The sequence below is a fragment of the Ochotona princeps genome, chromosome 7 (genome assembly GCF_030435755.1).
Source record: "Ochotona princeps isolate mOchPri1 chromosome 7, mOchPri1.hap1, whole genome shotgun sequence".
Classification (NCBI taxonomy): Eukaryota; Metazoa; Chordata; class Mammalia; order Lagomorpha; family Ochotonidae; genus Ochotona; species Ochotona princeps.
This window is the reverse complement of record NC_080838.1, coordinates 52,022,841-52,048,904: the sequence shown is the minus strand read 5'-3', so window position 1 is coordinate 52,048,904 and position 26,064 is coordinate 52,022,841. Positions and strand designations below refer to the sequence as shown.

The 26,064-nt window shown below is 39.1% G+C and overlaps 1 protein-coding gene across 5 annotated transcripts in view; it reads left to right on the top strand.

The window, feature by feature from the left end:
• Positions 1-26,064, top strand: part of PDLIM5 (PDZ and LIM domain 5) — a 182,538-nt gene that overhangs the window by 123,263 nt on the left and 33,211 nt on the right. For 3 of the 5 annotated variants that reach the window (XR_009245842.1, XM_058667036.1, XM_058667035.1), the window contains exons 7-10: positions 7,649-7,768; positions 9,166-9,306; positions 10,739-10,870; positions 17,075-17,262. Coding sequence is in view for 4 of the 5 variants with exons in the window: in XM_058667036.1 (XP_058523019.1) it covers positions 7,649-7,768; positions 9,166-9,306; positions 10,739-10,870; positions 17,075-17,262 (581 nt within the window). In the remaining variant the exon portion in view is untranslated. The remainder of the gene's footprint in view (positions 1-7,648; positions 7,769-9,165; positions 9,307-10,738; positions 10,871-17,074; positions 17,263-26,064) is intronic. The other 2 variants (XM_058667038.1, XM_058667037.1) reach the window with 1 other exon arrangement.

Below are 26,064 nucleotides of genomic sequence, written 5' to 3'. Positions count from 1 at the left end.
TCTTTGTTTCCAATTCTGTCAGACATTCTATCAGATCTACCCGCCCAATTATTACTGAAAGGTATGAATGCTTTTCTTTAAGCAGAAGAATGTACTAAAACTAGGATATGTCCTATGGAAATTTGGAGTAATTGGGGCACATTTGTCTTGTCTGTTCACTAACTTTCCTCCGTACTTACATTCTAGTAATTCCAAAGTATTTAAGAATGAATTTCTGAGATTTTAGTGGCTTCAGCAAGATGCATATCACTAGTAAAGGAGTGAATTTTAAGATTGAAATGCACAGAAACACTGAAGGAGCACTTTAATTTTTGGAAATCATTAGTTTTACAGAGAGAGAGAGAGAGAGATCCATCTGTTTGTTCACTCCCCAAATGGTTGCACCCACTGGAGTTGGGCTGGTCTAAGCCAGGAGCATTTTCCCAGTCTCCCAAGCGACAGGGTCCCAACTCTTGAACTTCTGCTGCTGCTTTCCCATGCGCATTAGCGGGGAGGTGGATCTGAAGTGGAGCAGCCAGGACTTGAACCACGTCACAGGTGGTGGTGGGGATTTTATCAGCTATGTCACAATACCAGCCCTGAAAGAACACTTTTAAGCAAATTGGGTAAAATCAGGTTCATCCTTGGCTAGGAGCAACATAATCAAGCATATTTCTTGTTCACATCAGCACATCTCAAAGGATGTGGGAACTGCATCACATATATTTTTAGAAATTATACATCTATCACCAAAAATTCTTTATTATAAAGGATGAAAGATAAAGTAATCAGAAAGCACTGACACAAGGAATAAAAATGTGAATAACAGAGATTACAATGTCAAGGGTGATTGTGAAATTAATAAATGGTCATTATTGAAAGGCAAAAATAAACGATCGAAACTCAAAGGTAAATGCATTTTAGAGGGAATTGAAATTCCAGATAGAAACTGACTTTAATTGTTCTATTTAACCATTCTCAATCACATACAGCTGAGAGTATTTAGAGAATTTACAAATGAGATTTGCTAAGTAAATCATCTGCATTAAAAAGTTCTGGAGAGAAGAAAATAAAAACAGAAGACTAGAAACAAATAAATGCAGAACTGATTTTTTAAGAAAGAAAAAAAGTTAAAAAGTCACTTGTGATCACCTGGAAAGATGTTTGGGAAGCATTTTGTTTTAGGAAAAGAGATTTATTTATCTATTTATTTATTTATTTGGAAGATTCACTCTCCACAAGGCTGCATTGGCCAGAGCTGGGCTGTGCCAAAGCAGGAGCCAGGGGCTGCTTCCGGGGCTCTCATGGGTGTCCGGATCCTATGCGCTTGGCCCATTTTCCATTGCTTTTCCCCAGCCATTGATAGAGGGCTGGATTGGACATTGAGCAACCAGAACACAAACCCATAGATGTTGCCAGCGTTGCAGGTGGTGCCTTACCCCCTATACCACGACATCAGCCCCAGGAGCTGTTCTTAAAAGCATTGCTAATTGAGTGTTGGAAATGGAGGTCAGAACTGCCAACACCAAGAATAAGTTCTCAAAAAACAGATCACATCCAATTTAATACATTTTGGGGAGGCCTGAGGAAATGCTAATTTTAATAAGTCACTAAAGAAAGATTCTTAAGAGTCCCTTGAATTTAATGATGAAATTGTGACAGATTTGTAATCATCTGACGAAGTTTAATCAAAGAGTTTTTTAAGACAAACGTGTCTGAAAGACAGAATTATATAGAGAGAGGGAGAGGCAGAGAAAAAGCTATTCTATTCGCAGATTGTTTCCTCCAAATGACTACAATGGCTGGGGTTAAGCCAGGCCAAAGCCAGGATCCCCGAGCTCCATCTAAGTCATATGAGTGACACAGGTTGAAACTCTTGGGCCTTCTTCTGCCCTCCCAGGCACGTTGGCCGGGAACTAAATTAGAAATAGAGAGGTTAGGACTCAAAGTGGAGTTTGTATAGAGTTCCAGCATTCTAGGCAACTGCTCAGCTCATTGCACCACAATGGCAACCACCAAAGAATGCTACACCAGTCACTTGGATGAGTACTTCTACAGTTTTCTACCTGCATTGGTGTGTATCATGAACAGGGAGGCTTAGGATGTAAGTTTCATAACCAGGACATCCTTCAGAAATTAAAGTTTAGGATAAGGGACCAAAAATAAATTTTAAAAATGCAATTTAATATGGTCCTGTGCATGTGCTAAGGAGACTAGGTTAGCAGAGCCAAAAATTTTTTGAAAAGAAATACATGGAAACTTTAGAAAGAAACACAGTGGAATTTAGTGATAACTTATGGCTCCAAAAAATATAAAGCAAGCAGTAATTCTATGGTGCACTGGCAAGCCATACCTCACACATTTTGTTCCATCCTCGACATTGGTTTCTAATGAATACATAGATTATCCTAAGAAAATCAGCTGAAAAAAACATTGGAACTATAAGGCTGCTTTTGAATATAGGGTAATCATATGAATAATTATTATTAGTTAATAATATGGGTTGGTTTCTTGTCCTAAATCTACAGCTGTGTCTTTTTCTTCTTGGCTCTTCTCCTTTGATTTTGGACCTCTTGAATCAGTAGTGTCCCCTGCTCATGGTTAGTATATGATCTGTAAAATAATGCCATTGAATGCTTAATGAAATATTTAACCATGTGCCAATCATTCTTCAAGTGCAGAAATAAAGTACTTTCATGGAATCAACAGTGAAATGCATATAGCTTTGGTTAAAGTACATCCTATAGAATATAGGGATATGTGATGGATGTGATGAGGGAAGGAGAAGGACAAGGTTATTTGGCATTAGTTAGGGGGAAAGAAGATACTTGAGATGAAACAAGAATCACCCAGAAGTCAGTCATGTAAATGTGGAGGAGATGTATTCTCCAGGCAGTCAAAACAGCGTGTACAGTGGCCTGAGGCCCACATCAGCATGATGTTCCTGAGGAACCAGAGAAACCTTGTGAATGGAGCAAGTCAAGGAGAGGATGATAGAGATCGAATGAAGAGGCAGGCAGGGGCCAGATTAGTGCTTCCTTAGTTTGTGCTAGAAGCTGAACTTTGTTCTCTCAATGAAATGGAAAGACCATTTAGGATTCCAGTGGTGATACTAACATCTGACTCTGGATTTCTTTTTTTTTTTTTTAAGGGTTTATTTTTTTTTATTTGAAAGTCAGTTACAGAGAAAGAGGAAAACAGTTTCCATCCACTGATTCACTCACTTGTTGTCATTAGTAGTGACTAAGAGCCTGAATTACTTAGTTTGTGTAAGACACTGAAAAACTCATCTGATACACTTGAAATTTAGTGAATACAGGATTAGTGGTGTGGAAACAAACAAATCTTAACAGGCCACTCAGGAGTTTCCAGAGCATGGTAAAGAGTCTGAGTATTAGCCTAACAATGAAAAGCCATTGCAAAGTTTTAATCAAAAGATGATGTGATAAAATGTTTTTTTTTTTTTCGTAGTACAACCTTAGCTGTACTAAACTACATCAAGTAACACAGGCAGGATGGGAAATAATTTAGCAACAGACCAGTTATTCTTCCTCCCTCTCTTTCTTTTTCTTTCTTTCTTGCTTTCTTCTGGCTTGCTTTCTTTTTCTTCCTTCCTTCCTCCCTCCATTCCTTCATTTCTTCCTGTCTTCCCTCCCTTCCCTATCCTTTCCCACCCTTCCTTTTCCTTCCTTCCTTCCTTTCTTGCTTCCTAAGAGAGAGAGAGGAATCCTCCATCCGTTTGCTAACTCCCCCAGATGGCTGGAGCAGCCAAGGCTGGACCAGGCTAAAGCCAGTAGCCAGGAGCTTCTTCCAGGTCTTCCAAGTGAGTAGTAGGGGCACAAAGCACTTGGACCACGTTTTGCTGCTTTTGTTAGATGCATTATCAGGGAGCTGGATCAGAAGTGGAGCAGCCTGGACAGGTGAACTGGAGCTTATATGGAATGCTGACATTGCAGTGGTGGCTTTATACACTGTACCACAACATTGACCCCAAGCAGTTAGATTCTTAAACCATTTGTGTAAGTTCTTTATAAAAACATAGGTTAGAAAAAGTGGCAATATACAAGGAAATCAGATGAACATACGATATAATTTTGAGGTAGGAAAGAAGTATTGGAACATGATGATGGGTGGTTTGAGGTGGTGAGGGAGTCATGTATTGCGTGGAGGACTTTTTGTTTTTAATCAGTTTCTGGAAAATAATAGTTGCATCAGTCAAAAGAACACAGTTTGGGAACACTTATTTTGAAAAAGTTTAATTGACTTATATCATTGGACATTTATGAAAGTGATGAAAGGAAATCTAAAACAAGGGAGAGATGGACTAGACCAGCTAAATCTAGGACATGCATATATGAATAGTGTGTAAAGCAGTGAAGAGTGAAAGGTCACTCTTCTAAAGATAGCAGAATACGTAGAGGTAAAGTCTGAGAGGAAACTGAGAGAATAGTGTGATAGCACTGTAAAAGACATCGTGTGGGGCTGAGAAGCAGAAGGTAAGAGGGGTGATCGGTGGGGTCACACGCTGAGGAATGAGGAATACGCACAGAGAAGTGTTTATGTGAACACCTGATGTACCCAGGCTCGTGGAAACAGGATGACGACTACTGGGGAAGCAGGAGATGTGAAAGGGGGCATTATTGTTTAAGGAATGTAGTAGTTCAAATTCACAAGATGAAACATTTCTGGAGATGTATTTTACAATAATGTAAAGGCACTTGACTCTTGCTTTGCTTCAGATGGTTGAAAAGGTATGTTTTTATGTGCTTTGCCACAATAAAAATAATGAGGAATGCAAATTATTAATCAGATTTAGCTAGCAAGAGAGCATTAGTGACTTGGCAAGAATATGCTTGTTTTAGTCTTGGCAGTATTGGAACATAAGGTCCAGCTGACATAGTTGAAGAGTGACAGGTGAGTATACTGTTATTTCAGACTTTGTAGAGAGGAATAGGAAAGCAGAAAGTAAAGTTATAGCAGAAACTGTGTAACCTTTTTAAATGAAGACTCAGAACATCCAGTGCAAGGTCCCTTAAGGGAGAAAAGGAGAGAAGAAAGTATATAGCATACGAATGTTGCTGTTTGGCAGTTGTCACAACTGGAGACTAGAAAGAAAATTCTTATTGTCAGGAAGATGGACAGTCTTATGACTGATTTGCCCAGATTGTGAGCAAGAGCCTGTATCGACAAGCATAGACACTATGTGGAGAGTGTACAGAGAAAGACACAATGCAGAATGACTCAGATTGTTTTTCCTGACGAAAGTGGGCCAGAAGGCGGCAAGCCCAACTCTGCTGACATATCTGGGAAGCAGAAAATTTTCTTCATACCTCCCTCTGGTGAGAAATGAAAACTCATTTAAGCAATAGACAAAACAGAACATTTGGCTGCTCCAGACCTCTTATTAACCAGAGCTTCTCCCAACCCTAAAAGGAGTAAGTACTGGAGAAAGTCAAGTTGAGAATGGATACTGATGCCTGTTCCATATTAAATGAGATCATTGAAGATTTTGTCATAAGTCTAGCATTTTTACTGATCGGCTGTGTAGCAGAAAGGTAATCAATGTGCATATGTATAGCTCATGGGAAACCTCCCAGGTGCCTTTGTTTGGAAACTTCCACGTCTGGCTGTAAAAGTATTTCCTAAGTTATATGAACTTGGTTTTTCCAGTCAACACGGTTCATGGAGGTGTTGGAAGATTCAAGCTTTCCAGCTCACTCTATTTGCTTTTTTTTTTTTTAAATTCTTTCCTCTTTATATATTAGTATGTATATTTTGATACTCCCTGTTAGCTATATTATTTTCTTTATTCCTAAAATTCTAATTCGTTATAGTATGAAGGAAAGTCTTATTAAGGTGGTTTTGAAATTCTAGCCAATTCTTGAAGTTAATTTTATGTCCCTTCTTAGACATTCATGTCTGTTTAGCCAGAGTTCAAATCCCACTCTAGAAGACATGAGTATGTTTTAGGAAATATAAAGATACTGTGAATTCTGTAGTTTAAAACATTACATTTTATCCATTATTTTATTCAATAAATTTGTGTTTCTAGCTTAGTTTATGGTAAGCACATACTCTACACTGGTTATATCAATAAATATGAATGTCCTTGGCCTCAGGGAGCTCTTCACTACCAAAAGAGTATGGATTTAAACAAATCGTCACAGAAATCACAATTTTAACAGTAACAGATTTATGAGGAAAAGGAACAATGTTCCATGAACACATATGGAAGGGGCAATCAGAAGTGGCCCGGGGATCCCATATGGATGCCAGTTCTAATCCCGGCAGCTCCACTTGCCATCCAGCTCCCTGCTTGTGGCCTGGGAAAGCAGTCCAGGACAGCACTCCAGGTCTCCCATGTGGGTGCTGGGTCCCATATGGGATCCTGGCGCATTCAAGGTGGGGATTCTAACACTTTCATATAATTGTCAAGTGTGATATTATTCACAATGCATGTAATTTTTTTTCAATTACTTAAAGCTGTAAAAATCAGTGTTACCTAGTAAACCAATCAAAGATAGACAGTAGGCAAATTTGGACAGCAGATCATAAATGGTTCATCCATGTTTCATTATAGTCTTACTAAAAAAAAAAGCCCAAAACTTTTTCTGCCTGCCTTTTAAATGATATTTTAATTGTGTGACCTTTTTTTTTTCTTAAATTGCCTATTTTTAACAAACATTTTGAAAAGGGTGTAACTAATACCAATTTAAAAAATCGGAATGTAACCTGTTCTCTATTTCTTTCTTTTTTCTGTTTTCTAAGCCCTTTTCTATTTCTTCATCTTACTGTTGCATTTCCCCTTTGAAAACCAGTATCACCTGACCATTTTTAATTCATAAATCATTAAAAATAATAATGATGATTTGTATTTTCAGTTTTGCTTCCCAGAGCGCTTTCTTATGGATCAGGTTCTCAGCTTTTCATCCTTTCTTTGTCTCATAACAGTTCTTGCAGAATATAATTCTGAAAATCTGAAGGAAAAAAATGGTATAGGAATAGTAAAAGTTGAAAAGAAGTGCTGAAAGTGTCTACTTAAAACATCTAGTGTGTGATAGAATAAATTCCTTGATTTACATAAAAATAAACCATAACCATATAGTTTCACATCTACAAAAGCAGTCTTCTGACTTGAAGTTCTTGGTTGCTTTCAGGCAATGCACCATTTAGGCAGCTGTTCTGTGCCACGTGATGCTGGAGGTATTAGGTAATGGAAACAGTGCAGACAGACCTGGTCCAGATTCCCTCTGATCCTTATTAGGTCCATGGAATTAGACAATTTGAGCTCGTAAAGCCTAAGTTTTAAAGCATTCAAAATACATAATCAGTAAATGCAAATTCCCACCCATGCGTTCTACTTTGAGCATCATCTTTTATCACATTTTAATTTTAAAATTAAAATTTTGAAAGATTTGAGCGGACAATGGCCCACATTTTGAGGTAGTGGTGTGTTGGTTCTGGGTTTAACCTATTGCAGACAGAAAGATAAAAAAAAAATAGTAGTATTCCGAGAATTTAGCTAAAGTGTATTTGAGAAAATGGTGCAGTTCGCTTCTCGGCCTTAGGGCTAAGATCGAGGGTGAAAAGATGCTATAGGTGATAAATGCTGTCTATTCTTTCCATTGATTGCTTCTTTGCCTTGTTTATTTTACTTCTGAAAACTTAGGTGTGACAGTTTTCTGGAAGACCTACATGAGAGTGAACATCAGCTGCCTGCAACTCCTTGCGTGTCACATACGGGTGGCCAAGTAGCCACACTTTCTAAAGTAGCAGCTACTCGTTCTAGGTAGAGATTTTCCTTATTGGCGCATCCATGTTCTAGTCTAGTGGAACTTAAATACTAAAACATTTTGACTAATGAAGAAGAGGTGATTTGCCTATGGAACTGATACCACTGGCATATAAACAAGAAAGCCTGTCACTGACCCTTGGAATGCCACTTGACACCGCTTTTCTGTTAAATATGCGTGTGGTCTTTAACTTCCAATGCGTTGACTCTCACACACATAAAATAGCACATGAAGTTATGTCTTCTGCCTAATTTTATAAGGGCTTGCCATTGTTTCTTTATTTTTATTTCTCATGTTTTACAAAATTATTTCCCATGGAACTAGGATGTATCTCTTATTGAATTCTTCTAACAAAGAAAATGGACTTATGGCAATGCGCACAGATGAACACATCTTAATTCTCATTAACCTGGATTGAATTTGTCACATAATTACTTTGAATTGGAGGTAACCACTGTCACAATTTCTTAAAAAAAATTGCCCATAATATGGTATTATTCACCGATAACACCCATGAAGGTAGAAGTAAACATTGAAAATTTCACGCCATGTGTTATATTCTTTTATATTTTACTCAATAAAGAGTAATTGTCACTTGTAATTTGATAATCAACTTGGATTCTAATGGTAGAATGGTATAGGTATAATAAAAGTATACCTATACTTTTCTGTATGAATGAGGAAAAATTGTTATCATTTTAAGTAATTAAGGTTCTGAAGATGTAAAAATCTTTGCAGGGCTAAGTGAAGGGAGAAATATGGAACTGCACAGAGGAGATGTTGTGATCCTGGCATTGTAACGGCTGTTTATTTTTGCAGTGCTGCTTGCCCTCCCCAAGTGGCTCTGCTCGCCGAATGTTTCACAGTTACTTCCTGTTCTTGTTCTTATGGACTGCTGCTTCTGAGTAGGCGATCAGTGTATGTGCTTCTCCTGAGAACACAAATCTCATTAAAATGTCTGTCAGTGTATGTCATCTTTAAGATAAAAACCTTTTTATGTGGAGACTTTCTGAAAAAAAATGAGTGTTTCTCCTTTGTTTATAGGAATTCAAACTTCACATTTAGATTTTCTGTTTGCAAGCCAAGTCAATCTTCAGATGTATTATATGATAATAATTTAATTAATAGGAGTAAAGAAATGGTGAGCTTAAATACCTTCAACAGTGTATATTGAATGTGTTTTATAGATGATTAGATATCACATTTTAATTTCTGTGTGATATCATGGCAATGGTAAATCAATGGCCTGAACCTCTGTCATATATCTGATATTTCACTGCTCTGTAATGTGGAAATACTTGTATAAAATGGTTGCTGTCTTGTATGTACATGCTACCTTTTCTCACTTTCCTTTTTTGTTCCTTTCCTCTGCTTTTCTCTCTGCTTATTTTAGTGTTAGCAACTCCACAAGACATGTGCAAGGTTCTGTGGAAGGTTTTCGAAATGTTTCTCCCTTCCCTTCTGCTAGATGCAATGCTTCGGCTCTGAGCAGTGCGGTTGCCACTGTATCTGCTGCTCTTGCGGCCAAGACCAGGTAGACCTACTGTGCGGCATCGATGTGGTCCCGGCACTCTACACTGTCTTGTGAGGCCTCTCTAAGAAGACATGAGCACGTGACAACCTGTGAGATCTCAGTTGTGTAGTGGATATTTTGCCTCATTTGTGCATATATCTCATTAGTGTTCATTATTGATTTTTAAAAATTTAAATTTTTTTCTAAACTTTATTTTCACCTATTCCAAAGGCACAGTGACAGAGTGAGAGGCTTCGAGAGAGAGAGAGAGAGAGAGAGATCTTCTATCTTTTGGCCACTTTCCAACAGTCTTCAACCGCCAGATCTGGGACAAGCCAGAGCTAGGAGCTTCATCTGAGTCTTCTGTAGTCTTGGCAGGGGCTCAAGCACTTGGGCTGTTTTATGCTGCCTCTCAGAGCACACTAGCAAGAAGTGGGATCAGAAGTGGAGTAGCTAAAACTTAGGCTAGCACTCAGTATGATATATGCACATTACAAATGGTGGTTTAACTCACTGCCCCCACAATATCACCCCGATTTTTTGGAAAAAAAATCATCTCTTTATATCACTGCCATCTGTGTCTAGTATTTCTCAGTCACATGGATCGTTACTGGACATGTCGTGGGCTTATTGACTATGGGTATTTTATTAATTCCAGCTGTAAAAAAAAAAAAGCTGTTTATTTCTTTGAAACCCAGAGTTAGAGAAGAGGAGCAAGAGAAAAGAAGAGGGGGAGAATTTCCAACTGCTAGTTCATCGGCCCCCGCCCCCTGCCCGCCCATAGTTTCAACAGCACTTGGTGTTAAGCCATGCTGAAGCCAAGAGCCTGGAGCTCCACCCAGGTCTCTTATGTGGGTACAGGGGCCAAAGCACTTTTCTCCTGCCAACAAAATTGTTTATAGTTATTGCTTTTGTATAACTTATTGTAATTTTTGCTTTCAAAGTGAATACTCCTTTTATCCCATAGGCTCTGGGATTCTCCTCCTTCCCCAAATTCCCTCCCCCCACTATTTCCCCCATGTTATTACAATAGTATAGTCCTTCATAAACAGTCACATGTCCGTCCTTCTGCTATTTAAGTGTATCCTATTTGTAGGTGTGGACAATGGTATAGTCCAGCATCCTATTGTCAAGATATATTTAACAGTTTCTTTGGGAGTTTACCTTTGTTACGGAAGCAGAGATACATACTGCACTGCATCTTCACAGCTGGTTATGATCATTTCTTTTGCACAGTTACTCTACACCCCCTTAAATGAAAGGCCATACAGTAATAGAGAATTTACAAGTAACTTGAAGAAAGAGATGCTACTGTATGATCTATGTATCACTAAATAAATTAGTAAGAAAATAAATAAGTGGGTATATTACAACATGATCCAAAAAACCACACTGCTTTCTGATAATAGAACTAGTTTTTGATCTACTAAAATTCTTCCTAAATGCTTGCTAGGCTCTCCAGTTGTGAATCGTATCCCCCACTCCGGGATGCACTTTGTATCAGCCCTCTATCCAAGCCTCTCGCTTTCCCCTCTCTCCAGTCCTCCAGAATGTCAGCCGGCACTGTGCATGATAGGAAGACAAGGTACAGTGGACACAGATACGGCAGACGGTGGATTGCTGTTGAGTTTATGGCTCTTTACTAACTCATAACCATCATATTAACAGAGAAGATGAGAACCTATTTTTGTCTAATTTTAAATTAATTATGTGCATTGAGTATGTACAAGCATGTTATTTTGTGTGGTTTTCAACTTTTAACTTTTTGTTACATCTTTCATACTTGATAAATATAGTTAGGAAACAATAATCATTATACAAATACATTATAATGGGATCTTTTATTACATGTGCATGGCTATTTTGGGATAGTCTAATGTTTGGTAAATATACCATGAAAGCATGAAAAAGAATAATGAGATAATCTATTTTAATTGATTACTAACATGTCATTCTTAAATGTAAAGATTTTGCTTGGATGTACAATTTCATTTTCACTATGATTATGAAATGCTAAAAGCACCCAACTAACTTTTCTACTAGACATATGACTATACAAAAAAAGAGGCATAATATAAAAGATAAAGCTTACCAAATGCTTATTAAATATATGATTTCAATGAAATAGTTCCATAAATTTTTTTAGCAGGACATAAAACTATTGTTATTACCATTTAGGATAAGTAGATCTCCATCAATCAACTGTTTGTATCTGACCCACTTTTGTAAAGAATTTCAGTATACTGCATTATAATTCTGGGTGTCTTTTTAAGGGAAGAGTTTAAATGGAGGAAGAAAAAAGTGGTATATTTTTTTGAAGAAAAAATAGCTGAAATTATATTTATACTTGTAGAATTGTGTTAACTGAGCAGAAATATTTCATTGTCAGGGTTAATTTGTACAGCGTGGGTTACTGACCAGCCTTGAAATCAGTGTTTAGTATTTGCCTGCAGTTGAACTGCCCTCTGAGAACCTGTGGAATGCATTGGATACTTTCTCAGGGAAAGTGACCCTGGGCCTGTACACATGGAGCCTGCGCGTGGGTATGGACTGACAGACAATCCCTGGGCCCACTTTCAGAGCCAGTGTTAGCAGTCATTACCCCTACTTTTTATTAACAGCAGTAAAGACAAGATAAAAGGTGTTTTTCTATGTGAGGGTGAGAAGTAGTTCCTTGAGGATAAGCTGCTTGGCGTCAAGGAAAGCATGGGTGTGCCAATTCCCGAGAGGATTCTTGCTCACTTAGCAAGATAGCGCAAAGAGCAGATGGGCAGAAATCAGAGACATTTTCTTTCTTTTGTGTTTAATGACTTAAAAATAGACATACTGTTTAATGCCAAACTAGTTTCTGTCCGTTTTAGTATGTTTAGCTCTTAAATCTTGGTGTACACACACACACACACACACACACACACACACATCTGGAGTACATAATTTTGTTTAAAACAATTTTTCCTTTCAATAGGAATTCTGGAAGGAAGGTCCCTCCTGGATCCTCTGTAAGCCTGGACCCTTGAGATCTGCAGGAAGAAATGTATAAAATACAATATTGCTCTTGATTAATACCCTGCCTGCAATATTCCTTCCCTGCATTTCACAATTGTCTATTGGTGTATCATTTTTGATAAAACTTTCAATAAAAAAATGGCTAGCTTAAACTTTTATTATTAAACCTGTGGTACACAGTTAGCTTTTTCTTTATGTAAACATGCAATTAAAGTTACTGTCAGGAGTGTTCTTTAAAGTTTTCCCTTTGAAAATAGACTTAGAATTTCTGACCATTCCCAGTCTGTAGCGGAACTTTGTTGTAATAGTTAAACAAATGTGGAAAAGGAATGTAAACTTGAGATAAATCAGATTGCTGACCCTGAACGTTAATTTTATTTCTCTTTCCATTTTTCCTCATTAGTTCAGTTCTGAAAAGAAACTTGCTCCCTTAGTATGTTGTTCTCCAATTTCAGTTGTTTAAATATGAAACAAAAAGCTTGGTGTTTTCAAGATGAAAGTTATATTAATTTCTCCTTTTGTTTCAGTTCTTTTATTTGGCAGACTGCTTGAAAAATGACCATATTTGACTCTCAGCATCTGTGCTTAAGCAACAGTATTTATGAATTCACACTGATTTCCTCATTATAGAAAATTTTGTTTAAAAATTTAGGTATATTTTGAATCCTAAGTTCAGAAATAAGACAACATTCTAATTAGAAATGCATTACAAGTATAACAAATTAGTTACTAATTTTAGACTATTTGGCTGCTAGTGATTAGTGAGAGTGTTTGCTTACCAAGTATAAGTAGTAAAGTCAATGATTTTATTAACCTTTACCTTTAGTGCATGAGTCCAATGTGTGTGTTTTCTTTAGTGACTAATCATTAAGAATTAGGGGAAAAGAACATTAGCTTTTTAGAGACTTAAGCATCATATATTTAGACATACTTGTCTAGACAGTCTTATTCTTCCATTACAGTGTAAATGCTTTGTATACGTAGTAATCTATTTCCCCAGAGAAAATTGAACTTTCACACACTTACAGAATGCCATACACTGTAAGGCATATCAACTTCAAGAAACCTAATTAAATATGTTAATTTGCTCAGCACAGAATGCAGTGCAATACGAGTCTGATTAATTATGGGTAGGGTTCAGATGCAGACAGAGTGATCCGTGTAGATCCTGGAGAACACGGAACGTTGTGAGCTGAGTGCAGATGGCTACAACACCACTGTGTGCTGCCTCGGTAGGATTCGACCTGTAGGTTGGAGCTTGTTCATTATGAGGCTTGGAACGTTGTGCTAAAGTGTAACATGGCCTTCTACATTCTAAATAGTTCAATCCATTTAGCATTTCTTTCTGGTACTCAAGGAACTTCTGGTGACCGGGCTGTCCATGATCAATATTGTCAGGAATTGATTCTTTTCCTTGATAGGATTGTTCATATTAGAAAATACTTCCTCTTATTGAATGCAGTCTGTTCCACCGTAGATTTGACTCCGGCAGTGCAGTCACGTGGAGTAAATCCACATGCCAGATGTTTGGGGATCGCTGGCGTGCTCCTCCTGAGTGCTTCTCAGATCTGGCTCAATCTCAGCATGTCCCTGATCAAACCTCATTAGGTTTGGCATCGGATTCCTGTCATCCTCGTTACTCTCTTCCGAGTAAATTGATCTGGCAATCCTCCTGGAATTAACTGTTATTTCTTTCAGATTACCAACATTTGTTGTTGTTCGCAGAGTGTATTTTTACCTTATTATAGTTTCTAATATTACATGGTCAATTTCTTACAACTGTGATCATATGGATTATTAGCTGTTTGAATCAACTCCATATGAGTAGTTTAATTCTAGAGTGAAAATGACCTATAACTAAGTATTTAAAGTTTTTTCTTAATGAAAATGTTACATGATTTGTTAATTATGTAATACTGATGAAAAAATTACACAATTGATGCTGAGCATTTTATATCACTTTGATACCTAAGGTGTTGTGGGAATCTTTCAAGTCAAGCAGTAGCCTCATGTAAAGTACTGGTTACTGAGGTGTGGAGATGTAATGTGTCCGTCACAAAGCTTTTAAGAAGTGCTTGTGACTACTGTGCCACATTATTGAAACTTTACTTTAGTGCTTTTTGTTGTGTTAGCTTTACTAATGATTGTGTTCAACATTCCTATCAGGTAAAACAGTGTCACAATCTTTATTATAGTAAGTATTCAGATGCTTAAGCTTTTCCTTGTACGCCATGTGTTAATATCAAGCAGCTTTTAGTTTTTCATTAAACCGATCAGAAATGATTGAGGAAATGATGCTCCTGTTACTCTTATGTTTAAGAGAATGAAGAGGAAGGGATGATATGATTGTAAGTGGAAGAATCTTTAGTGAGATTTTTCAAAAATTGTTCAGTGTTGGACGTGCCCCAAGAATACCACCAGGTTTGATTTTGCACTAGAAAGACTTACAGGATTCAGCATATCCATGTACTGCAGACCGAGGATACTCTAGTGAAAATACAGAGCAAAACCTGCAAAGGGAAAAGTGTGAGAGACCAAGTCTAGAAGCAAGGCTGCTGGCTCCTGACGTCTTCTCACAGGAGAGCCATGCAGGACATGCTTAACTCGGCCAGAAAGGAGCTGTGGTGAAGTGTGCCAGGTGATAATTACCACAGAAGCTCATTAGAAACCAAGTATTCGTGGTTTTTAGCAGGAGCTTTATTATATGGCAAGCGGTCTGTGCCTAATTTATACCAAAATGCCAGACTCTGGAAAGGCAGGAAGTGTTTGGCATGAACTATATAGTTTATACAGACTGTGTAGGCACAGTAGATCTCCTTACCATTTGGGGAAAGTTCCTTCCCCTGTGAGGAGCACCTTGCCAGCTGTGGGCCAGATGCCGCTAACAGGCTCAGCTTGTGTGCAGGCTCCTGCAGGGGTAGTCAGTCCCAGGCCAGGAGTCGGCTGGGATGCAAGCGCCATTGGGGGGTTCAGATACTCTTGTTCAGTTGGCAGTGTAGGGGACCAGACTGAAATCTCCCCAAGTACAATTAAGGGTGTTTACTTTCTTGAAGTCATTAATATGATACTATATCAATCCATCCCCCCAGCTGTTAATGGAAGGAATTGAGTTTCTCTGCATGGAATTATTTCTGCAGCTAACACAGAAGAGTTAAGTGTTAGGGAGTTGTAAAATTACTATCATAAATATTTTATTTTATTCTAGTTTATTTCAGGGAAATAATTACTGCTGTATCGTTCTAAGAGTATATTTTATAGTTTGGGAAATTTCAAATGATTATTTTTGGAAGTTATATACACACATACACACATATATATGTCTATATGTAATTATTAGCAACAAATGACCTGACATTGAAGACCATGTGATCTTACATATCAAACTGGGGCCAAAAGAGACACGGCATACTGTCAAGGCTATAACTGTGGTTGAGAGAAGATAATAATAGTCTTGTCTTTTTTTCCAGTATTACAAAGTCAGAAAATTGAGTATTTTTTAGGTGTATTTTATCTTTATTTGTAAATTCGAGTTACAGGAAGAAGGAGAGACAGATCTTTCATCCACTAGTTCACTCCTCAAATGGCCACAATGGCCAGAGCTTGAACAGATTCAAATCCAGAAGCCAGGAACCTGGAGCCTCTGCCTGGTCTCCCATGTGGGTGCAGAGGCCCAAAGACTTGAGCCATACGCTTCTGCTTTCCCAGGCACTAAGTAGGGAAGTGAATGGGAAGTGGAGCAGCCCAGACTCAGAAGACATTCATGTAAGATGCCAGCTCCATAGGTGGAAGCTTAGCCTCCTGTGCCACAGTGCCAGCCCCACACTGACCACTCTGTTAGGTGGATGAAATTGTCCCTTTTCAGTGGAGAACATCGTGTGACCAGTAAGCACTGCAAGGTCTGACATATGCTAGGTTTATGTGTTTATTCAGTGAGTGAGTGAGTAGGGGAGAAAAACTTTGAGGTGTAGGAGGAATTCACTGCATGTAACACCAGAGGCAGGTGGGAGAAGGCAGGCGTTGATGCCATGCAATAGGGGTTATCAGGGATTCTCCAATAATATATTGTTTTAACCTAGCTAATTTCTGAATGTTGAAATGAAAAGGAATAAGGAGAAGGAAAAAAAATATAAAAAACCATATAAAAGGATCAGCTATGTGAGTTCTTCAATGCTCAGTTTCTCATGATAGGTCTTTCAAGCAGACTTTGGAAAGCATGAACAAAGGCATTCTAACTCCTTTCCTTCCTTTGTTCCTGGCTTAAAGAGATACTGTTTTTCACTTAGGGCCTTGTACTATCTGCCATTTTTTAAAGTCCATTGACCAACATTTGTTTTCCTTGAAGACTTGATAGATTTTGTTTTTTTTTTCTTAAAGATTTATTGTTATTGGAAAGCTGGATATACAGAGAGGAGGAGAGACAGAGAGGAAGATCTTCCATCTGATGTTTCACTCCCCAAGTGAGCCGCAATGGGGCCAGTGCGCGCCGATCCGATGCCGGGAACCAGGAACCTCCTCCGGGTCTCCCACGCGGGTGCAGGTTCCCAAAACTTTGGGCCGTCCTCGACTGCTTTCCCAGGCCACAAGCAGAGAGCTGGATGGGAAGTGGAGCTGCCGGGATTAGAACCTGCGCCCATATGGGATCCCGGGGCTTTCAAGGCGAGGACTTTAGCCGCTAGGCCACGCCGCCGGGCCCCAGTCTTGATAGATTTTCAAAATAAATACTCATGGATAAGTTCAGTTGCTGCAGCCTCACCGAAATCATGTCTTCATCTTTCTGTTACAGTAACACACAGGAGCCTCTTCAGCATTCAGTTCCCCCGGCAGCTTCGACGCGGAGTGCAGGAGAGCCCGTGGAGAGCTCGGCCCCGGGCAGAGCAGGTGTGGCCGGCCTCACCACGGCTGCCGCCTTCAAGCCCGTGGCTGCCACTGGCATTATCAAGTCACCAAGCTGGCAGCGCCCAAGCCAAGCAGGTATTCAAAGAATCCTCTCATGTCTCGCTTTGTAAGGCTCATATAATTAGGAAACTGTGCTCGTTAGTACACAGTGAAACTCACTTGGAAAAGCTATGGTCAAATTGCTGAGGTTTTAAAGGGCTGTAAAGCATAGCCATAGCTACTTTTCTTTCTTGTGGCATCTCAAATGTGAACGTGTGCGTGTGTGTGTGCACGCGCGCGCGCTACAGTTACCATTTGCAATTTATGACTTTAGAATTGAGCACTTCCTTATTTTCCAGATGACTCAGGAAGCAAATGTTGAATTCTAAATTCAGGGTCTTAATCTGTAGTGCACTATATTGTTGCAAGGTTACATTTGAGAGTATAGCAGTTCGATTTTCGTGACACACACAAATTACAATAACAAACGCTAATTTCCATCAAGTAACTGCTGAAGAAAGGATTTGCAGTTCTGTTAAATCTGTAATGCAGGAAGGGAAGAATGGCACTGTGCTGGAAAGAGAAATGTGTACATTAAGGGAGGGGACAAGTTGGGTTCAGTCCCTAGGCCTGTATTCACATTCACTTCCCCAGATAAATAAATGGCTCTAAGTCAGGTAATTTCTCTAAGCCTTCATTTCCTGACCTGCAAAATGAAGGAAAACTAAATCATTTTCTGTTTCTCCCAACATAAGCAAAATGTAAGATTATGTGATCTGGGGACTTATGTCAGTGGAAGATGGGGCTGTCTTTTCAATGTTCCCCAGCCCATGTGCGGCCCTCCCCAATGTTCTCCGCTGTCCCGGGGTGACCTCTCAGAAACGTCCCAGCCGTCATCAGCGTGTGGAGTTCTCCTGCTGATCTGCGTAGCCTCAAGCCCGTGGACCTATGTCCTGGTGGCTCCTCAAATGCAACCTGTCTGAAATGTCGTTTCCTGTGTCTGGCAGTGGCACCTGCCTTCCCTGCTAGAAGGAAGAGGAGGGTCTAGTCTCCTGAGTCCCACAGGAACTAGCACTTGGTGATTCCACTTCTTGGGGTGTCTTGAATTTCTTCTCTCCTCCTTGTCATCAGAGCCATTGCCTTGGCTTGGTCCCTTCTCACCAGCTCTCCTGACTCCTCTCTGTGCTGTCTGACCTCCATGCTGCAGTATGCAGTCTTTCCGAAGCTCTGATTGACCTGTATTGCTGTCCTGCGACAGGTGCTGCCGCATCATTGCAGACCTAACTTCTTAGCCTCATGCCCAGTTGTAACCTGTACTTGGTCACAGTAAACCGTCTTCAGTGACTGAAGCGTTCCTGTTACCATGCTTTTACAAGTTCTTACCTCTGTATGGAATATACTTCCTCCCTGAGTCCTCAAATTTCTCACATTTCCTCATCAAGTTTCTCTTGTATCTGCACTCACACACAAGACAAATATTCAAATGTGATGTCTGTGAGTTGATTGCTTACTATTTTTTAAGACTATTTTTGAAGTTGTGAATTTTAATTGACTAGTTTATTTTTATTTTCCACAGTATTTAAATATGTCAGGCATGATGTCTTATGTATTTATTTGTTCCGTGGCATTAAAATATATATAAACCCTTTATTATTATTTATCTCCAGAAAGTAGCTGTTTATATCATTTATTTCATAGAACATGAACTGTATGTTGCCAGTTTTCCAAAGAAATGAGAAATATTTATTATTGGAGATAGAAAATTAGCAAGCATATGTCATCTTAACAATTAAAATTAAAAGCCTTCATGTATTTAAAACATCTTAAATGGGCGGTAGACATTCTGCCAAGAAGTGGAGATGCCAATATTAGAATACCTGCGTCCCATATTGGGATTCCTGGATTGGAGTCTTGGCTCCAGCCCAATATTCCAGTTTCCTTCTAATGGAGGACCTAGGAGGAAGCAGTGCCAGCTCAGGTAGCTGAGTCTCCGCCACCATAGTGGGAGGCATAAACTGGGGTTCCATTACCAAGCCCCGCCCATGGGGCATTGGGGAACAAGCCAGAAGATCGAATCTACCTCTCCACCTGTAAGTCTCTCTCCCTCTGTATCTTTCTTTGTTTCTCAAATAAACAAATGAATCATGATAAAAACAAAATAGTCCAACTGATATCATTAGCTCTTGAAATTTCTGGACTATTAATGTAATTTAGTCACAGCTGCTCCCTTGAGAAACGCTGATAGCATTAAGCTTCATGTATTTTTAATTCTTTCCATTAATGTGAAGGCTATGTGATGATGCAAATTTACTGTAATTGTTCTGTGTGTGCATTTGAATAGAGAAAATAACTTTTAAAAAATTGGTCTGGTAGGGTAATTAGAAGCTAACAGGAGAATGTTTTGTAAAATTGTGGTGAAATAGGGCCAGTGCCATGGTGTGGTAGGCTGAGCATCCTCCCATGGTACCAGCATGCCATATGGGTGCTGTTCCGAGTCCTAGGTGCTCCACTTCTGATTAAGCTCCCTGCTTGTGGCTTGGGAAAGCAGTAAAGATAGCTCAAGTTCTGGGGCCCTTCATCTACATGGGAGACCCAGAGGAATATTCTGGCTCCTGGATTTGGATCATCTCGGCCCTGGCCATAATGGCCATTTTGGGAGTGAACCAGTGAATGGAGGTTACCCCTCTCTTTCTATGTCTCTCTTAGTTTCTCTCTCCTTTTCTCTCTAACCCTGCCTTTAAAATAGAAACTTTAAAAAATGGTGATGAAAGACAAAATAGTTGGTATATAAGCTAAAAGAAAGATCAAGTACTTGTACAATGTGGATTTGGACCGCCTAGATAATACAGTACAGCAGAATGACCACAAGAGGGCAGCAGATCGCTTTCCTTGCTGAGTCCAGTTTAATTTAGTGGAACAGTCAAAACAGAATTCTGTTGTTGATTTTGTATCATGACTTTTCATTTAAAGGGATGTATAGTAGCTGTGAAATGGAGACTAACATCCATATGTGAGGATGCAGTGTGGTATGCATTTCTGCTTCTAGACAAGGATGGACTTACAATGAAACTGTTTACTGTATCTTGACAATAGGATTCTGGACTCTGTCATTGTCCATGCCCGCAATGATGGACATATGACTGAGTATGAAGAAATATATTTTAGTAATGATATAGAGGAACTTGGTGGGGGGGAAGGAAATTGGGGAGGGGATAAGGGAATATGGAGCTGTATCATAAAATGATAGCAATAATAATAAAATGTAAAAAAAATGAAAAAAAAAAAAAAAACAGAATGAAACCACAAAAGCTAGAGTCATGATTCACATGGTTAGTATTTAAAACATTTTTTTAAAAGAAAATATAAATGAGCAAAACCGTAACAGTATGGGACATTTTACATTATAAAAATAGAAGGAAAATATTTCCCCAGTGTGAAATCATATTTAAATCATGCCACAATCATGGCCTCTAGTCAGCAAGTCTTTCTTAGCTTTTACAATTTATCTTACTCAGATTATATTAATTTTCAATTCATATTATTGTTTTATATTAAAGCTACTTGTTTGTGTTATAAAATTATAAATATATAAAATTTGCAGCTATCCGAATTACTCAACTCTACCCTCCCTAAAGATATATACCACATTAAAACAACCCTCAGAATCTACTGTTTATGTTTTATAAATAGTTTTAAGAGTTTGTTATTGCAATTCACAAGTCGTTTTGACTTGGAGGATGAGAACTGTCTGGTTATTGGTGTTTGTGTTCTTTCGTGTTCTTTACAACCCATCTGTGAAAATGACAGTGTAACTAGGGACACAGACAGGACAGGTGAGTGACTGGGCCAAGGGTAGCCAAGATAAAGCAGGAATGCAGGGTCTCAGCTCCTCCTGCGCTGAAAGTTCCAGGCCCCTTTTTCTTGGCACTTTATGCCTGTACTGTAGTCTTAGTGAACAAAGAAATGAAAAAAAATGAATGAACGTGATCCTTCTCACTGTTGCACTACACAGAGATCACCAAGAAATGACTCGTACCACTGGTGTCAGTTAACAATCATTGCTGCGATAGAGTGGGAGCAGAAGGGTTACAACCAATCAGAGGAAGCCTGGGACCTGCTTAGTGGATCCTTAAATCTCTTTAATGGATTCCTGATAGAATTATTAAAAATTTTAGATATTTAAAAATACCAGAGTATTTTAACATAATATCTGGACATATCAAATATAGGGTTTTTTAATGCATATGGGGTGTGTATGTGTCTGTATCTGTCTTTTCAGTAAGATGGTAAGGTGTGTTTCTGATTGTGTCTTCTAGTACAAGGAAAGTAATTTTACCGTATTTTTGTCTGTAAGCTGAATGAAGGCTAACATAGTTTTGAAGTTGTACCCTTCATCCAGCCCACCCATCAAAAGGATGCGTTGCAAGGGCTCATGGAAATTTGAAAGCCCACCAGTATAGTCTTTCCTGGGTTTCTGTGACATCCCCTGAAGTTTCGACTTTAAATCTCACAACAACTGACATGTGGTGTCAGATAGCCAAGGTTACCCTGATGTCCTTCAAGAGCCAAGTAGCACGGCTCCAGCTTGGCCGATGGCAAAGGAGGCATTATGAACTGCACTCTGTTGTTTCGGTGGCGCGGTCAGCTCTGTGTTTTTATCAACTATTTTCTTTGTCATATACCACCACACACACTCACACCTGCCAATGACTGGCAAATGAGATAGACATTTTTTATGATACAGAAGGTTCAAAAGCTCATAATCTGGATTCAAGTGTTAAGATACAAAGTAACGAGAGTCCAAGCTTGAGGCTTGTGTGAGGCTGTAACTCCTGCTGCCCGCTGGCTCTCTGTCTTTGGCACTGCTTCCACAGTGGAGATGCTAGAATCTCTGTAGAAACGTTGATTTGACTCTTAAAAAATACATAGAAGATGAGAAGTTTTTCAGAATATTGGATATGTTCTTTTAAAATTTATGTGATTGTATTTGCATGTGTAATAAATTTTTATGCTTGAAGCCTTCATATTACATGCTGTTTATGAGTGGTTAGGCAAATTCTGTATATTTAATGGTAAGAGTTTAAAACATGTTCATGTATCTATATATGCACATATATAAATATATTTGAAGTAATTCATTATGTAATGATTTTCCCAGATTCTGAATAAGTTATGGATATCAAATAAGGTAGATTTAGTTAGGTATGTATTACCAATTATAGTATAATGTTGTCCATAAATCCAGGTTTCAAATCATGAAGTGTCGTTCATGTTGGAATGCATTCATCTTCTAATTTCAGTCTTACCATATTAAAAATGAGAATTATTTCTCTAGAATATAAATAGTGTATTGCTAAATCTGCCTGCATTGTTTATTGAACCTACTTTTCTGGTTGGTGGTGGCCCTGTCTTCTGAGGGAAGAGTTTTGGAAAACAATTTCTGAGCCTGTAGCTTTTACGTGTTGGGACCGGCCAGGCAATGTAATAGGATCGAGCAAGGCTGCCGATCTCCCGTGTGCAGCTGTAACCAGTGAAGTCAGTGCAGCTGATCTGGAGAAAGGCTGCGTAGAGCAACGGATGAAAGAGTCTCTCTCTCTCCCATTCTTTCTATATATAACTTTTTCAGGTAAAATAAATGAATAATTTTTTAAAATAAGGATAAGAACATATGCCCTCTTATAATATTGTTGTGAAAACTAATACATATGGATGTGTCTGGTACATGGAGAAATGTTGTTATTCTTTATTTCTATTCATTATAGCATTAATTTATATTGTTACTAACAATGGTTTTCATCTGCTTGAAAAAAATATTTTTAACTTCTATTTGTAGATTCTTTGTTTTTAAGGGTTTATTTATTAATTCAAAAGTCAGACTTACAGAAAAAGAGGGGGTGGGAGGAAGACGGAGAGAGAGACAGAGGGATCTTTCTCTGCTGATTTACGCCCCAAATAGCCACATAGGTGAGGGCTGGGCCAGCCAGAGCCAGCACCGGGAGCCTTTTCAAGTCCTCCTTGTAGATGTAGGAGCCTGAGCACTTGGGCCATGTTTCACAGCGTTTCTCAGCCATTAGTAGGGAGCCAGATCCGAAGTGGAGCAGCCGGGCAGACCTGCTGCCTGCCTATATGAGATGCCAGCATCCCAGGCCACAGCTGTACTTGCTGTACTGTAATGTCAACCCTGTGTTTAGGTTCTTAACAGAGCTCTCCGTTACTTTACAGACTTAAGCCAGCATGCTCCAACCTCATGGTGTATTTCTTTCTCATGTTCCTTTTAGTTCAGCCACACTAAAAATCCATGAATTCATGCCATTACCTGGGTATACACCTTTGTGCTTTGCAAAAACTCTTTCATTTTGTAATACTTTTCTCATGTCCTGTCCCCTTAACAAACTTCTATTCACCCCTAAAACCCACATGTCACCTTCTCTACAGAGCTTTCCGGAGCCCTCTAAATAGTTGTGTTTTCTTGCTGTGTGTTCCTACAAAATTTGTTTATGTCTTTATCATGACATTCACTGTGTTCATTTTAATTGTTTACATATGGGTCTTTCACCACTGTTTTTATGTCCCCTTAAGGATAGAGACCAAAAGTCACTCATCTTAGTTTTATAGCCCCACACAATACCTGGCACAGTTTATGAGCCCTGAAAGTGTCAGTGATTGGCAGTTTGTCCTACTGTGGAAGTCAGAGTCATAAAACTTATTGAAGGACACCTAATTCAATTGTTAGAATATCCTTCTGTCCTCCTACGGGCTTGAGATTGGTGTTGTGATCTTTGAAGAAAGGTGGAAATACATACTGTTCGTGGAGAAGGGAAGCCCGCACTCCTCTTGGGATGTGAAACGCCTATGAGACTTAGCAGTTGTGAGCGTTGGCAGTAGTGTAACTAATACTCTATTATTTTCAGAGATTTTAAGAAATGAGTAACAATCGTTCTGAGCGCCTGTGATAACAAGTTTTCTTCCCTCAGAAGAAAAAGAAGTTATGACGTATAAAGAACCAAGCAGTAGTGAGTGGCAGGACTCTTAGGGATGTGTTAGCTCACAGTGGACAAATTCATCTGGAAGCAGAGCACCAAAACAATGCATGAAAGCCAGTAGACCGCAGGTCCCAAGTCAGAAGGCAGGGAGGCTTGTGTCAGTGGAAACAGAGGAGACCGGGTAAAGCTCCAAGGACGCAGTCTTGAGGTAGAAAATATATTTTGTGTGTAACAAAGTCTCATTTTAGAAAAGACTAGAAACTTAACGATTGTACCTGAAGAAAAATCATGTTGTGAACAGCCTTAAACATCTTTAGGAAGGGATCACATGGTGGGGGAACGAAACATGTAAACCTCGGAGAGAATCTGACTGCTGAAAGGGATGGCCAACTGTTTAGATCGACTAGTGGTTAGGGAAAGGTGGGTGCGTGTGTGGGGGCCTGCTCAGGGAGTCTGGACTTGGTGCTGGAAGGGAGCTATTTAAAAGCCTGTGAGCTGGGAGGCAAGCAAGGATTAGACTGGCATTATTCAAAGATCTTCAGCAATGGGGAAAAAATCTGCGTAGCCTTAATGTACTCGAAAGATCATGATGAATTCATCTAATGTAGAGGTCAAATTTGAGAGGCTGTTGAAGAAGTTGTTGAGATAATCCAGAATAGGTAAGATGATAGTATTATCCCTGGCAGTGACAGAGGGAAGGGAGAGAATTCATGACGGAAGAACCGCAGGGTACTCCCGCTTGAGTCACTGCTGGCCCAGGAACAGGATTGTAGTCTCTGTTAAAACCCTGGCATCTCGAAGAAACTAGACTGGGCTCTGAGCAATCTGGGCCATAGCACAGAAAATAGAATGAACATGTCTTTACGTCTTCTGTGCAGTGTAATTTGTCCAATATAGCATATAAAGATGGCTTCATTGTATCTTGTACTATACTTCCACTTTGAGAAATAAGTTGAAGCTTACTCGTGTAACATAATTATGATGGGTATTGCTATTTGTTCAATATGTTTATGCAAGCCTTTCCTCAGATGAGTGGCGTTTATTTCATTATTCATAGTTGCAAATGTGAGATTGGCAGCCTTGTTTGATTCTCATTTTGTTCTTTGGTTTTGCAAAAAATACTGTATAACGTGTTGCCATGGAAACAGACATTTTAGTTTACTTGTTTGAGAGAGAGGGAGAAAAAGAAAACTTCTCTATTCACTGGGTCACACCGCAGGTCCCTGTGTGACTGCAGCTGGGAGCAAGGAATGCAGTCTAGGCCTCCTATGCGGGTGACAGGAGCCCAGTTACCTGAGCCATCTCCCCTGACTTCCAGGGGCTCCACGGGCAGGAACCTGGCCTTGAGAGCAGGAGTCAGGACCAAGATAAATGCTGCGTAATTGCTGGGCTGCGTGCCTGCTCTAGACATACACATATTGAGCTGCTTGTTTCTTCCAAAATAAAAGAGTGGTCTTAGAGCCGTTGGTCAGAAATTAAATTATTTTATTGATATATAGTTTAGAAAACTTTAATGCCAAAGTCTTTAAATTTTTAAATTAATTACAGAGTTTTTTCTCCTTCTCACTTTCACAGTATGTGGATTTTAAGCCCATCTGTAACGATGTTTAATAAATATGCTAACACTGTATCTTTAATAATTACAACCCGTTCCTGCCTCTCAGTTCCTTACTGAACTGCTTACCCGGTCCCTCAGATATGCTTTCTTCATTATTTCTTGTCATTAAACTTTGCTAGGATAAAAGCAAATAGATGACCTATTTCTTATTGAAAATATTAAACCGTATATGAGCTAATGTGTAATCAGACAACATTTTCTACAGGAAACAATATCGCTTTATTTCATAGAGCTATTTGAAACAGAATGGTGTGTTCTTTCCCAGCAGTTAGTGTTGTCCAGCGGTGCCGAAAGCTT